At 43.4% G+C, this 15,660-nt stretch overlaps 1 protein-coding gene across 1 annotated transcript in view; it reads right to left on the reverse strand.

Moving 5' to 3' along the window:
• Nucleotides 1-15,660, reverse strand: part of CNOT10 (CCR4-NOT transcription complex subunit 10) — a 56,251-nt gene that overhangs the window by 17,320 nt on the left and 23,271 nt on the right. Inside the window, exons 11-13 of the mRNA XM_065398278.1 lie at nucleotides 11,504-11,625; nucleotides 10,362-10,538; nucleotides 6,512-6,592 (exon numbers count right to left, since the gene is read on the reverse strand). Of these exons, the coding sequence (XP_065254350.1) occupies nucleotides 6,512-6,592; nucleotides 10,362-10,538; nucleotides 11,504-11,625 (380 nt within the window). The remainder of the gene's footprint in view (nucleotides 1-6,511; nucleotides 6,593-10,361; nucleotides 10,539-11,503; nucleotides 11,626-15,660) is intronic.

Raw genomic sequence — 15,660 nt, forward strand, 5'->3', positions numbered from 1 at the left:
AAAAACTCCAAAGTAGTGGGGAGGAGAGAGGGTAGTGGATAACCATCTCAAAGAACCTCAGTTACTGCACAGGGGAGTAACCTTCTCCTCTTCTTTGAGGAGTGTCCCTGTGGGTGCTCCACTTTAGGTGACTGTAGAGAAATGGCCTTTGGTGGAAGGGAGGGTCTTCGGAGTTGCAGTATTGGCAGATGATAAAACCTTAAGTCCGAATAGAGTCTCTGATGAGGAGTGCTGCTCTATGGCATAGTGCTGTGTGAACATATGAGCTGATGCCAGGTTGCTACTTTGCAGATGTCCATAATGGGCACATTGTTGAGAAAGGCTATCAAGGCACAGAGTGATCTGGTAGAACGTGTGCAGGTCCCCAGTGGGGGTTGTAGCTGTTGGTGATGATAAAAGTCCATGCAGTTGGAGAGCCTTTTAAATAGCCTCTGTTTAGATAAATTGTTCAGTGATGCAAAGAAATAACTTTGGTGATTTTCTGAAAGTCATTGTCCTCTCAATATAAAATGTTAGCACTCTTTGGACATCTAGAGTGTGCAGCATTGCGTCTCGTTTATTCCCGTGAGGTTTTGAGAAGAATAATGGGAGATGAATAGCAGGTTTATGTCTAATGTGGATTCCAATGGGGACCAGAGGCCTTGGATTGTGTGGTTGTGGAGGTGTGCCCCCCAACCTAGCAGTGATGCATCAGTTGTGAGTATCATCGACGGAAGGTTCTGTGCAAAGGGAATTCCTGCACAAACATTGTTTGGTTGCGTCCACCAACGTAAAAAGAGTTTTTACTTTGGCTAGCATTGTAAGACATTTGTTAATGCTGTGTCTGTGTGGAATATATAATGTGATGCCTGCAAGGCTGGCTCAGGACATGTGCAGTCTGGCATATTTGACAACAAATGTCGTTGCTGACATGTGGCCTAACAATTGGAGGCAGGTCCTGGCTGATGTCTGGGGACTGGCTTGCGTTGTGGTGATTAGATTTACTCAAGTGCTAAACCTGTGTCAGGGCAGTGAGGCTGTAGCCTCCAGAGAGTTGAGGTAGGCCCCAATGAACTCGTTTCTGCACAGGTGTGAGTGTTGATTTTTGTTTATTTACTTGTAGGCCTAGATGTGTGAAGAGAGCTACTGTCTTGAGTAGATTCTAGTAGCTGCGTGGATAGGCGAGGAGTATATTTCCCCTTCACCCTCATCGTCTTCATCACTAGATAAAGAAGGAGTTGATCTGGGCGGTGTGGTAAGTTGGCTCAGTACCGAGTGTGCTGGAGTGAAGTCGGTACTGAGGAGTGGAGATTCCGGTGCCGAGGAGACAAGAAGATCTTTGTGGCAGAGAAATTGCTGTGATATTGAGAGCATCGGTACCGATGCCTTTGCCGCAGTTGATGGTGCCGGGGGTCATACGCTATGCGCTATAGAGGCAGAAGGTAGCGCCATAGCCTGTAGCGCTGGCCAGTGCTGCATGTTTGAGCTGCTCCAGCAGTACCGAGGGAGGGATTGTAGGTCTTCCTTTAATGCCTTTTTCCAAGCCAGCCCATTTAGGGTCTTTTGCTCGCACAGTACCCACGGTACGGGATACTCCCGCTAATTCAGAGGTGGAAGGTCTTGGTGCGGTTGGTACCAATGGGTAAGGCTATGATTTTGTCATGGATATTTTTAGTAAGAGTCAGGGACAGGTCACAGGCAACAAACAAAAAAATCACGGAAGCTGTGACCTGTCCCTGACTCTTACTAAAAACATCCCTCACAGAATGGGGAGGGAGGAGGGTCCAGAACCCTGCCTTCCCTCCTCCCCCCCAGTGACTGGGAGCTGCAGGGACCCCATTGCCCAGTGGTTGAGAGGGGAGCAGCGGGAGGCCCCTGCCAGCGGCAGAGTCTGGGGAGCTGCGGCGGACCCCCCACCCGCAGCTGCTGAGCAGCTCCAAGGTTCCTCTGCCACTGCGAGCCAGTCAGTTGCTGGGCAGCTGCGGGACGATTCCCCACCGCCCACAGAGGCTGGGCTGCTGCGGGGTCCCCAGAAGTCACGGATTCTTAATCTTAGCCTTACCAATAGCATCTGCCAAGTCAGGGAATTCCTCTTTTTGGCTGATTCCCAAGAAGGGGAGGTCAGAGCCTGCTTCTTTGTCATCTTCTTGGCAGGGTGCTCCTTCCCCTGAGAGGGTGAAGGGGAACCTATGTCAGATGCCACCGTGGGAGACCACTGCCCAGGAGGGGCCCGTGATCCCAGATCAGATCAGGGAACCAAGACTTCACCATCATGAGAAGTTTTAGCTGTACATCTCTCACCTTCCTGGCACAGGCTTTCAAGTTGTGGCAGTGGGAGCACTTTTGAGGTATGTGTCTCTCACCAAGGCAGCAGACACAGTGAGTGTCCGTCACACACCAGGATTGAGGAGCGGCAAGTGAGGTAATGTTTAAAACCCAGGGAGCCGGGCATGCCCCTCAGAGTAGGGTTTCTCCTGTGAAGAAGGTAACTATACTACACTAAGGGGTATCATAATAACTGAAACTTAAATTCCTAAAAAAAAAAAAAAAACTTTTTCCCTTAAGAAAAAAAAAAAAAAAGGAAGAGTAATTAAACTATTGATTAAGTAACTAGTACTCTAAAGTTAAAACTAGAGAAAGATAAAGTACAGCGGCACTGCTAAGTGCTCCGTCTCAAACCGAGGGCGATAGAGAAGGCACGGGGGAGGAGAGGGGAGAAGGGGGTGTGGTCGCACAGCACTATGTAACCGCCAGAGGTGGCGTGAGACAGGGACAGGGCATGTGCGACCCACCCAGGCACTGCTACTAGAAACCTCTGATTACAAGCACAGGGGCACAGATTCACCTAAAGTGGAGCACGCACAGGGACACTCCTTGAAGAACCACCTTGGGAACAGAAAAGGCTAGAGCGGAGATTTGTTTTTGTTAATTTCCTAGTTAAGAACACCAAACTCCAGTAAGGGGTTGAATTTGACTCTACATGATGTGCAGACTTTGTTTTAGAATAGACTAGAAATAACACCTGTTCCTTTTGCCATCACTGTCCCCAAAAGCACCAGTTATACAAGAAACTGCTTTAATAATCCTGGGGGAATTGTGCACCAAAAAATTAAAAATTCTGTGCACAATATTTTAAAATTCTGAATATTTTATTTGTCAAAAATATCACACTATAATCACTCTAGTTTCAATTATTTTGGTAATTTATCTCAAAATATCTGTCAACGAGTATGTCAACAATATAGACAGCAGCAAAAAAGATTCCCCAGGAATAGAGAGTTAAAGAAGCCCTTGCAACCCAGTTCCAGTTGGGGGGTACTGGAGGTTGCCCCCAGAGCCCAGACACTTGCCCCCTCCCCCACAGAGAGCAGACACCCACACCCCTCTTCCCCCAGAGCCCAACTGTGTGTACCGCCAGAGGCCAGACACCTGCACCTCCTCCCCACAGAGCCCAGCTGCAGGGCACTGCCCAGCCCAGCTGTGGGGCAACCACACCACCCAGCCCAGACGTGGGGCACCCCTCCCCCGAAAGCCCAGTCACAGGGAACCCCCCCAACCCAGACACCTGCCCCCTTTTCCCCAGAGCCAAGACACCCACATCCCCTCTCCCCCCAGAGCCCAGCCATGGGCACTCCCAAAGCCCACACACCTGCACCCCTTCTTCCCAGAGCCCAGACACCTGCACCCCTTCTCCCACCAGAGCCCATCTGTGGGGTACCCCCCCGGTCTAGACACCTGAACCCTCCAGAGCCTTTACTCCCCCTAGTTTCTTTATTGTCCCACCAGGGAACGTGATGTGGTACGGCCCTGTCCTTCCTCACCCTTTGCCAGAGCTGGGTCTCACAGGCCCTCTCCCGTCACCAGGAGAATGAGGATTAAGCTGGGCAGCCAGAGCGTGCAGTCTGAGGAGTCCAGCAGCCCCTAGTGGCAGCCAGCAGCCTCAATTCTGCAGGGGAAATATGGAATTCTGTGCAAATTCTGTATTGCACAGTGGCACAGAATTCCCCCAGGAGTAATTTAAAGTTTCTAAACTTATTTACTGGAAGCTTTACACAGCGATAAGAAAAATCAGAAAGAAAGAGATACACAAGATTTGATTTTAATCAATCAGACTTGAGTTAGGAAAGGCCATGAAGAAGTTGAGTCTCTTCTGTTTATTCCTCCACCACTTAATTTTGTTTCTTAAAAGGAGAAGGGGGAACAGAAGCCTGGCCATCACACCTTCACATTTCCCCTGCTCTACCCTGAAGGTCTAATGCTTGAAGCTTCTACTGCAAGTGCACTAATCTGACCCATTGTATCTGTGCAATGCTGCTGCTGATCTCCTGGTCTTTAATAGCCTCCATAGTTCGATGGACTATACCCCTAGCTGTAATTTTACAACATGCAAGGCTCAGTTTGAGTCAGTGACCAATCTTGGTCTATAAATCAATTGCCTGACCATGACAAAACTTCATATTTTGTTTAATTTGTCCAATTTACTTCCACGCCAGAGTGGTGATTTCTAGTTTTGGAAGGCTGAAATGTCAAACCGTTTCTTTGCACATCTTTACTGGACTGAAAGTATAAACCACTGTTTGCTTGTGCATGGACCAGAGGTCAGGGCTTCTGTATTAAAAGGGAGCACAAGAAATACAAGCAAAACTATTAAGTGTAAAATCTGATGTTGCTAAGCTCATATTCTGGGCTTCCAGTTTCTATTAAAAAAAAAAAAAAAGAAAGAAAGAAATCCCACACACAAACCCAAAACACACCACCACCACCACCACCACCACCAGATGATTTTCACATTCCACTTTACCAAATGGTATCACTTAGAGGACAAGCAGCAGTATATAGACAGAAAGCAAAATTACTACAGGACTACATACACTTGAGGAATTCAGTTCAACAAAGCATTATATTTTAAGATCACATGCATTTTAGTTTTTAATGCAGCCAGATTTCACTGGTAGGTACTTCTCCAATCCAGTTCTCAGGTAATGGGCAGGGATGACCAAGAAATGGAGATGTAATGGTCCCAGTGTGCTAGAGGTGGCTTTTTTGCTGGAACCTTCCAGCCTGATGTTTTAATACACTAGAACATGGAATTAGTTGACCTGGGGTTTCCAGCAATGGCTTGGTTTTGCCACACATAGCAAGTGTGTGCACTTCAGATTTTTTTTTTGCACTTAGAATAAGGTCATAGGTGTATGTTTCTTCCCCCAAATGGTACACCCTGAGATTTCAGTCACTTGTGCAGAACTAAAGTGAAGCGATTGAGGAATTTGAGGTGAAAAACTGTACTTTTTAAAGGTAAAAAATAACATGGGACAAAGATCATTTTTTCAAACTGAGTTTCATATTATGTACAGTCAAAGGCTAAATATGATTAGACTAATAAAGCTTTAACATGCATACTTACTTACTCTCTCATACACATCTCAAAATGTGAAGTCATGATTAAAAAAAAATAAAATTATAGAATCCATGACATGGGACAAACAATCATGCTTAGTTTGATCTGCCAGTTTGCCACATTCTGTACTCACCCATGTAAAAAGAAAATCACCAGCGGACACCAGCAGCTGCCATTACCTACTATTTGCTTAACATTCAACATATAAGCACCTATCATCTTGATGTCCAAGCGCCATATGTCTGAAGAATTGCTAATGGAAAACTAGTCAGTTACTTGTAGCCCTGGAACATGAAGACATGCTAGGGTGTAAGCTTTAAAATCAACCACTTTAGCAATGTTGAAAGGCATCCCTTGTATTAGCCCGTTTTAGCTAACACATGTTCAAATCACATCTTTAAATCCTAGTCTAGATAACTCTTTAGAAAACTTGTTTTGATTATAGTCCTGATATACGAAAAACTACTATATGCAATAAGATTACTTTAATAGCTTTTAGTTGTCTTAACATCCTTCAGTGGAATATGCTAGTTTCTTAAAACAGATATGGTGGCTATCACGTGTGGTTCAAAACCTCAGTTCACTACCTTGTCACCTTTGTTATGAGAGTCCTGATGTGGAAGTGGGATATGCAGTAACATTACTTTGATTTTCGATCTGTCTGAAAAAAATGGGAAATTACAGGCTGGCATTAAAGCTAGCCTTACCAGTGCTCTAGAAGGAAAAGGCAACATAATGAAATCTCAATCATTTCCATTAATGGCAGCAGGAATTACAGATTCTTAAGTTTGTAAGGTGAGCTTGTTTTTCTTTTTTTTTTTAAATGTAGTAAAAGGAACATTAGACTTGTGTACAAACCTCAAAGCTACAGGTTTTTTTTACCTGTACCCTGCTCTTTATTGAGTTTTACTCTCAATTAAAAATGTAGCCTTAAGGAAGGAAAGTAAAACCTTCCTCTTAGATTAATATTTATCTAATTTCCTTGTAATCTGCTGATAGTTCATTCCATGCCTAGTAGCTGTGATGTAGTTTTTGAGTGCAATGTGACTTTTTTTAAAAAACACTTTTCAACTACAGTTTGACATTCTGCTTGTTTTTGTTGGTTTCAAGCTCCCAAGCAATAGAAGTACTTACCTTAAATTTTCTAATTCCTGTTTTCTCAGAGGTGAAGAAGGTGGAGCTGGAATGAATTTATCTCCTTCATGACTTTTACTGCTGAAATGAAGACAGCCTGTTAATTGCGAGCAGTGACCTTCAAGCCTTTAACAAAAAAAGAATGTAAATGCAATAACAATCACAGACACAAATCTCCCCCCCCCCTTTTTTTTTTTTTTTTAAACGACAGCAAGAATCCTATATGTTGAAATGGAAGAGGTTGGGCAAACAAAAGTGAGGGCTGGCAATACTTCAAGCATTGCCAGCCCTCACTATCATTAACACTACCTCATACATGTACACTATCATTAACAATTCCAATTTTGGGGGGGGGGGGGGGGGGCGCAGGGGAGGCAGTGACAACCTTTTACCAGCAAAAGAAAAAACACCAACACTAACCTTACACAGTTTTAAGCTATTTTTAGAATTCTATAGTAGAAACAACTAAAACTGGTAGATGCAGATTGCATTGGGTTTGTATTAGAGATAGCTTCCTTCCTTTTAAACTTAGGGGAAGGACAGGAAGAGGCCGAGTACAATTTGAATTTTTTAGCAATGTATGGTCAAATTAGAGGAATTCTTTGTAATATTAATATATTTAAAAAAAAATACCACAAACCACACCAATAATCCACTTATTTTTCAGTTAGTAAAATTCTAATGTGAAACTTGAAATATACACAAATATTTGGACAATTCAAGACGTACTTCCCTCTAAAAACTTGTATTTTCACCATTTCTTTTTCTTGAACAAAAATTTTGAAAGTTGAAAGCTTTCCTTCCATCTTTGGCAGCAAACACTGCTTTCTGCACTGGCAAACATGGAAATGCAGTTTACAGTAAGTTGAAAAACAGTTTCCTTCTGAGGTGGGGAAAGACTACACTTGCATTTCGGCAGAAAAAGCAACAAAATTTAGATACGACAGACCAAGATTTTGGTTTGGATTTTTTTTTATTTTTGCCCACTTCACAAACAGTGAGAAAATTTTCACCCAAGTCTAGTACTGCTTCATCTCTGCTTACCACAAGCACTACCTCATACATGTACAGATGAATGAGGTTATTCCAGTGCAAACTACAAACCAAACATCAAGAGAAGTATAGAATTAAAGGAACCCTGTACCTAAAGTTGTAGAAAACACACACACACAAAAACCACCCCCTTTTCACCAGGGGAATGTCTGTTACAAGGTCCAGGCTGTACAATATTTTCAGGAGAATGTCACCATCTCGGTTCTTCTATTGTCCCTACCCCCTACCTCCAAACAGACAAGGTTCCCAGCTGAGAGGAATGGATGAAAATCCTTTCAGAACTTGGCAGCATGAATTTAGGAAGAGAATACTTAGCTACTGGACTTTTGGGAGTCAACAATGCTCCTTGGGAGGTATAGTGACAACGTTAGTTATAGAAGCATATGCTTTTGAAATCATAGGACAGTAAGAAATCCTCCTCTACAATGCAGATTTTCTCTTCCTCACTCCTGTTAAGGAAAAGGGACACACTAGGAAAGATTCACTAAGAAAAATCACAAGTTTTGGACTGTGGTCATGAAGGATTTCTAAGGAAAGATGGTGGAAAAAATACTCCCAACTGCAAGAAAAAAATAAAACAAAAAGAAATTTCCTTTAAATACCTCACATAGACTGAATTCCTTAACTGTTAAAGGGATAAATGGCTTTTCTGCACTTTCAGTACTATATATTGGAACTTGGGTATAACAAAAATACAACTTTCTATTATTTTCCTTAAATGAACTGAGACCTCCAGCATTACCTGTTTCCCCCCCCCCCCCCCCCCCCAACGCTGGTGTTCTAACCATTTTCTCCGAGGACTGTGTCCATGAAAGTGAGGGACTCACCGGCATTACACCAGGCATAGTGCAGGCATGAACCAAGAAAAGTTCTCTACATAATTTTGTTAATATTCTTCTCCAACACCCCCGGTTTTATATGGGAGTTTAGAGAAGCATGTAAAGAGAAATCAGGATGAAACCAAAGTCTCCATGTTGGATCCGACATTCACTGGCTTTGTTATGTTTTTAGAAACTTTATAAACCAATGGAGTTTTTTCTTAAGATTCCTTTTGTAGATGTGTCATTTTTTGTAGTTTATATTTTTAATTGCCAACTGTATGCTTCTTTCCTTCACACTTCCTAAATCCAACCTCCATCCCCCACCTCAGAAATAAGCATAATATCGCATACAACACCCAAGAATGCTATGTCTATGTACCAAATCTGAGGCCAGGGCAAATGTTTAGAACTGAAGCATAAGACACTAAGGGCTTGTATACACTTAAAATGCTCCAGCAGCATAGCTGCCCCTGCTGCAGCTGTGCCGCTGTAGTGTGTCAGTGGAGATTCTCTGCAGTGACGAGAGGGGTTTTGTAGTTAGTTGCTCTAGTGAGTGTCTACACTGAAGCACTACAGTGGCACAGCTGCACTGTTAGTCTGTAGTTAGTCCACCTCCCTGAGAGGTGGTAGCTAAGTTGACAAATTCCCCCATTGACCTAGTGCTCTCTACACTGGGGGTTAGGTCAGCATAGCTACATCTGTCACCAGTGTGGAATTTTCACACCCCCGAGAAACGTAGCTATTCCAATGTGAGTGTTCAGCATAGACCAGTCCTGAGAATTACAGGTGCATGCCCGAGGTGACTGGGAAAACAAAAACCACCGTCAACACATTTAGCATTTGTAGAACATAAGTAAAGGCAGTGAAAACATTCATAAAAATCAATTTACCGTATATACTCGTTCATAAGCCGAATGTTTTTAGTAAAAAAGGGAAGCACCACAGAAGGGGGTCGGCTTATGAACGGGTATAGAGAGGGAGAGGTGGGACACAGCCCCTCCCCCAACAGCAGGAGCAAGGAGAGGCAGCACAGCCAGCAGAGACAGAAGGGAAGAGGCGGGGCCAGAGTCTCTCCGCTTCTGGCCACGCTGCTCTCCCCCCAGCCTCCGAAGAAGCTGCAGCTCCAGGGCTGGCAGGCTGCAGCCGTGCCACTCGGCCCCACCCCCCAGAGCAGGCTGTGGCCGCGCCGCCAGGGCACTGGAGCACGCTGTGACTGTCGCCCGGCCCAGCCAGCTGGAACATGCTGCGGCTGCACTGCCCGGTCTGGCCCGCCGGAGCAGCTCCAACCAGGCCAGAGACATCCTCCCCTGGCCCTCCCCAGATAAGGTGGGAAGGGATGGGATGGGGAGAGTGTGGGGTCATGTGGGGGGTGATCATAGGGGTTACTCCCGTGACCCCCCAGCTTTCCCCCCCAAAAAAAATTTCCCCACCAGTTGCTGTCCCGGCTCGTCAGGGTAAGCAGCTGGCGTGCTGGGACACTTTGTTTACTTAGGTTTACCTCCGTGCCTGCGGACGCTCGAGGTAAACAAACCATCTCGGCCCACCAGCGGCTTATCCTGATGGCCCGGGAGCCAAAGTTTGCTGACCCATGAATTATAGGGTCGGCTTATGAATGGGTCATAAACATTTTCCATTTTTACTTCTCCATCTTGGGGGGGTTGGCTTATAAACGAGTATATACGGTAATTGTTGAAGGGTAGTTTTTGTTTTGTTTTGAAAGAAAACAAGTGTTTGATGGTGGAAGTCCAATCACTATTTTTTCCTCAGGTTTGCTTAGCAGTACTTAAATTCTGTTACACCAGTAGCAGTTTTCTTTGCATGGAGACTTTGCATGTGCGTTTGAGATCACCTTTTCCGTTTTCTATTTTTCTGCCTGTCAAACTACAGGACAGACAATAGGCACAGAAATCTCTCCCTGATGCTGTGGATGAAAAAAAAGTTTTTTAAATAACTGAAACATCTACTATTGTATTTACCTGCATGCTTCACTGCTTTCATTGTTCTCTGCATTTCCCCCCAACTGGTTATTAGTTTTAGATCCATTTTCCTGCTTTGGCTCCTGCTGATCTTCCGGCAGCAACAGCAAGGCATTTCTTAGACAAATCGCTGCAAACTCCATACTGGCAACAGGGATAGCTGAGGACTGCCCATCACTTGAAAGATGGAAGTTAATTAGTAAATATACTAATATTATTGCTACTTCATTAAAAAAAAATATAACGCTTTGGAAAAAGTGAATTCAGGAAGACACAGAACAACTTTATCCTATGGACGAGTGGAAGATTAATGTCATGCTTTAATAAGTTGAATATTTAAATATTCACTTTATGCACTCAACAAAATGCTTATATCCTAATTTAGAGCTCCATCCATGGAAGTCCCATATATTCCAACTGGAACTCCCTAAATAGAGTGCTGGTAAAATCAGATCCTTTGGATGCAAAATCCTGGGACACTTTTTCCTTTTTGTTTGTACACTTCAGCTTGTAAAGAACTAAAACACAGCATCAGTGCACATACAAGAAAACAAGATGTGCAGAAATAACAGAATACATGCACACATTATGTTGTGAAGCCTGAAGATGAAACCAATAAATTCTACCACTTGAGAAGTACAGGCAATTCACATATAATCTCACTTCAAGTGTTATGGCTTTTACAAGATGAGATAATTTAGCTAACAAGTCATAAAACTTTGTACATCTTATCTATTAGATCCCTACTCTAGGCTACTTTCTAGCATAGAGTTCTTGTGATGATAATTTCCCTTTCTATAAACAATTTAACATGCAACTAGGTGGAAAATATGAATTCTAGAGAGATTAAATTAGGAAGTGGCCAACTAAAACTTGAGTTTCATTAAACAGATAATGAGTGTTGGATGGGCAACAGAAGGCTTAGACACCCACTAAGACCCCAAGCCTGTAAACATTTCAACACATGAGTAACTTTAACCATATGTAGAGTCCCATATAAATCAATGGGAATAGTCACATGAATAAAGTTACTCACATTTAAAGACAGGAAAGTTTAGAATATTTTTTTTCTGGTAAACAGCCACACACCCTTTACAGAGATGAGTAGAAAGTAACAGAGTATAGAAAAATTATGTACTTACTTATAAACAACATTCTGTATTGATTGTGATGCAAGGACTATTTTACGGTGATAGCCTTGACCTACTATAGATTGCACAATTCCTTTTTTGCTTGGAAGACCTTTAGTTTCTTGTTCTGACGTCTAAAGGAAGAAGGATTGAAAATATCAGTGAGGCTGAACAGGTGATCTTCTTGACATAAAAGCTAGAGGGCTGAGAAAACAAACATTACATGTACATAACTGAACCCAGCTAACCTACATTAATTTGCTATTTGTCTGGAGATGGTAGAATACCCCAGAAAGTTTTACTGTCATCCAAATATCATGACTGATAAGGAACTTTTAATTTGTCCTCACAATGCAATTTTACTATACCCCAACTAACTTGAAGCTTCAGGGATTATTTCTGATAATTTGTTCAGTAGTCTATTGACCTAGTTTTTCCTCTGTTATAAAAAGAAGAGGACAATGAACCAAGTCATTTTCAAAAATAGTCAAATTTGGAATTGCTAGGACATTAAAAAGTTTCACGTAATATGGAGCTAAATAATCTAAGCTACCAATATTTATATTCTGACCTCATTCCCCCCCCCCCTTTTTTTTTTTCATTTGTTGTCCCCCATATTCAATAGATGCATGGGTCGAGTGGTTCCTCTCCCTGAACTCAGGGGGATGGCCTTTAGTTTTGGGTGGGACTACATCCACCCATCCCAAGTATTTCAAATAGTACAAACTTTCCAACTTCTGCAACAAATGAAGGTGGGGTCTTACAGACAAGTCTCTTTCACTACACGACCCTAATTTATCCCCAGAGCAGGTCTATCCTGTGCCCTGAATAAGGCAGGGGTCCTGGGCAAAATTTAGTATATAATCATGTAATTAAAGACTCTATTATAAGATATATGCACAAGGGAGCTGAATTAAGATTCCACAGGCAATCAAGTGCTTGACTTTGCAACCTTAATTTTTTAATGTAGTTTTGTATGCATAATTTCCTCGGTATTAAAAAAATAAATAAACAAACCTAAAACCCAGAAATTCCATCATGTGAAAGCATCTTGATCTTTCAGGGCTCATCAAGAAGATGTGACATATGCTTTTGCAGTGTGTTTCACAAGTATTTGCTGACAGCAGAGGAATGTCAAGACTCAGCAACCTTGGGTTCGATTCCAGGTTCAGGGGGAGGTGAGAGGGGGAGAAGCATGCTCTTCCAGGTACAGACCCTTCACTTCCTGATCCCCTCAAGCCAGACTCCTCCTACTCGTGTCCCTTCCGACCTGTCCCTGTGTCAGTCGCATCTCCTCATACAAGTTTCTTCCCCAAACCCAGTTTCTAATCCCAGTTCCAGTCCTAGTCTCCTTCTTTCCATGTCCAAATCCCAATCTTTCTCCCCATGACCCCTGTAAAATCTATGGCTCCCAGTGCCAGTCTTCCTTGCCAAGCTTCTCTCCCTAGTCTCCTTGCCCAGCCAGTCCCAGTATCTTCTTCCTTCCAGCTCTTGTCCCATCTACATTTCAGTCAAGCTCCTGCTCCTGCTTCACATTGCCTGATCACCAGCAGAGGGAATATTGAGAGCACAAGAGAGCAGGAAGACTCAATTCCAGTGCCTGGTGCCACAGCAGCCAGAGGCAGCAACTGCAGGGAAAGTCCAGCTCAGCCTCTGCAATCCCAGGCTGGAGTATGCTCAGTGCAGACAGGGTCTTTGGAGAATTTGGCTGCCACACACTAACACATTTTTTATGGAGCATGTGCTAGCAGATTTTTTTCGTTTTATAATTTGGCCAAATTTGGGCAGACTTCCATGGGAAAAGCAAAAGCCACATCCCTGACACGAACACAACTCCCCTGGCCAAATTTCAAGACCTGGCTCCAAACAGGCACTACAGCTTTTCAACAAAATGGTTTTAAGAATTTTTAACATAAGCAAAAGGACTTTTTCCCTTAAACAGCTGAACCATTTTTGCTGAAACTTTCAAAAAGATTCATTGTGAAGTAGACACCCCAGCATGGATAATTTCAGCCTACACAGTTAAAATTTGGCAAAGTTATAAGCAACTGAAAACAAGGTCTTCTACTGAAAAGAGCCAGGAAACCTCAATTATAGCAGCAGCTACCAGTTCCATCTATAATAAAATAACAGTATGTTTCTAGCCCTCAACAATTGTGAAGAAAAGCATGAAAACGTGATCCAACGCAATGACATCTGCCTGAGCTTGCAGAGAGCATAAAGCAGTAGCTTTAACAGATATGAACTGCCCCAGTATCTCAATGGGGGGTTAACTCCCAATCTCAGCAAACATCCCCCCACCAAACTGGACATCATCCCAACATGGGTCTGTGTAGCAGAAGGAGAATAATGCAGTGGGCTTAGCCACCCACTAAAATAAATACCATAGGTGCTGGGGAAAGAACTGGGGGCCCTCCTGCTGCCACCCTTGCTTCTCTTGGAGGAAGCTGGGGAAGACCATCCTGTCAGCTGCTGGTGCACTCCAGGGGAAGAGAAGAGGTCTGCTGCCCCTGCCTCTCTGAGAACAGAAGGCCCTGCTGCTACCATGGCCATGGTATAGGGGCAGAGCCATGTCCCATGCTGCGGTGTGCATAGGCCCATGGCCTGCCTTAATCTGGCCCTGATTCTGAGAATTTCTTGTGACATCTTTGTTATTAAATATTTCTTTCATGGTAACGGCCAAGTCCTGTATCAGGATTAGGGCCACACCGGACTAGGAGCTTTACAGACAGATGTAAATATGGTCCCAATCCCAAAAGTCTTACAATCCAACAGCAGAAACATGAAATGTGGGAGAGAGGCTTCATACATATGTAAACATTTTCTATATTTGTAAGCCTCACTATTAAGTACTGGTTGGTTTCTTATGGGCAACATGAGAGAAGCAAGTCTTGAGAGGGATTTGAAGGAGAAGAGAGAGTAGAGCAGGGGTTCTCAAACTGGGGGTCATGAGCCCTCACGGGGGTTGCAAGGTTATTGCATGGGGGTCCTGAGTGGTCAGACTCCACCCCCAAACCCCGCTTCGCCTCCAGCATTTATAATAACGTTAAATATAAAAACAGTGTTTTTAATTTATAAAGGGGGTCACACTCAGAGGCTTGCTGTGTAAAAGGGGTCACCAGTACAAACCTTTGAGAACCACTGGAGTAGAGGACCCTTACAGAGCAGTTCGAGGACAGCATGGATGAAAACTTGAAAGTGTTTGTAGGAGCAAATACATGAGCGGAAGTGCATGCAATAAAGAGATCAAGACTGGATAAACAGGGATGGGAAAAGTTGTGTAAGGCATTGAAAGTCAAAAACAACAAGAAATTTCAACTTGATACTGTGAGAGAAGAGTTTCCAGTGGAGGGATTCAAAGAGAAGATGATGGGATCAGAATGAAGAGCAGAGATGATGCATTTTTCTATAGACTGGATAGAGTGGCCCAGATTTCAGATTAGCCAGAGAGAAAAAGGGAGCAGCAATTGAGATAGGAAATTATGAAAGCCTGCAGTGAGTTCTGGATGTGTGAAAAGAAAGGAAAAGGTCATATACCAGGATTCCACACACATCACAATGTGGCTTGTTGCTTATATCCTGTTTAGATATATCCTGCATCCTATCACATGCAGTCCATGGCTACTTTGAGAAAATATTTATATTAGACAGCATTAAACAAAAAACAAGTCCTAAGGGATACATACCAACCCTCATGAACCAGAACCAGGACAAATGCCAACCACTAAGGGACACAGGTTAGAAAGATCCTTTATGGGACAAGTATTTCTCTACAGGATTCTGCCCTCATTTTAAAGCATCTAGTACTGGTTACTATCAGAGACAGGTCATTGGACTAAATGGACTGATACAGTGAGACACGTTGTAGGATTTAGATACCAGCATATTCAGCAGTAAATAAATACAGGTCACAAGAAGCCAGCTAACACATTTGTGTGTGCAAATGTAACAATATACTTTCACTCAAATCGTACATCTTGGCATATGGATGTGGGATGTGTGCAGGGGGAATTTCCACTGGGACTGGGAGAAGAGAGTGGGAGAGAAGAGAAAGAAATCCACCCCATTGCCACAGAGCAGCAGCAGTTACGCTGTAACTGCTAGCAATGGCCTGCATGGATATTTATGCTCCCACAAGAGAACTGGCCAGCAGTTCCACCTTAACCTTA

The sequence above is a fragment of the Emys orbicularis genome, chromosome 2, assembly GCF_028017835.1.
Source record: "Emys orbicularis isolate rEmyOrb1 chromosome 2, rEmyOrb1.hap1, whole genome shotgun sequence".
In the NCBI taxonomy this organism is placed as follows: domain Eukaryota; kingdom Metazoa; phylum Chordata; order Testudines; family Emydidae; genus Emys; species Emys orbicularis.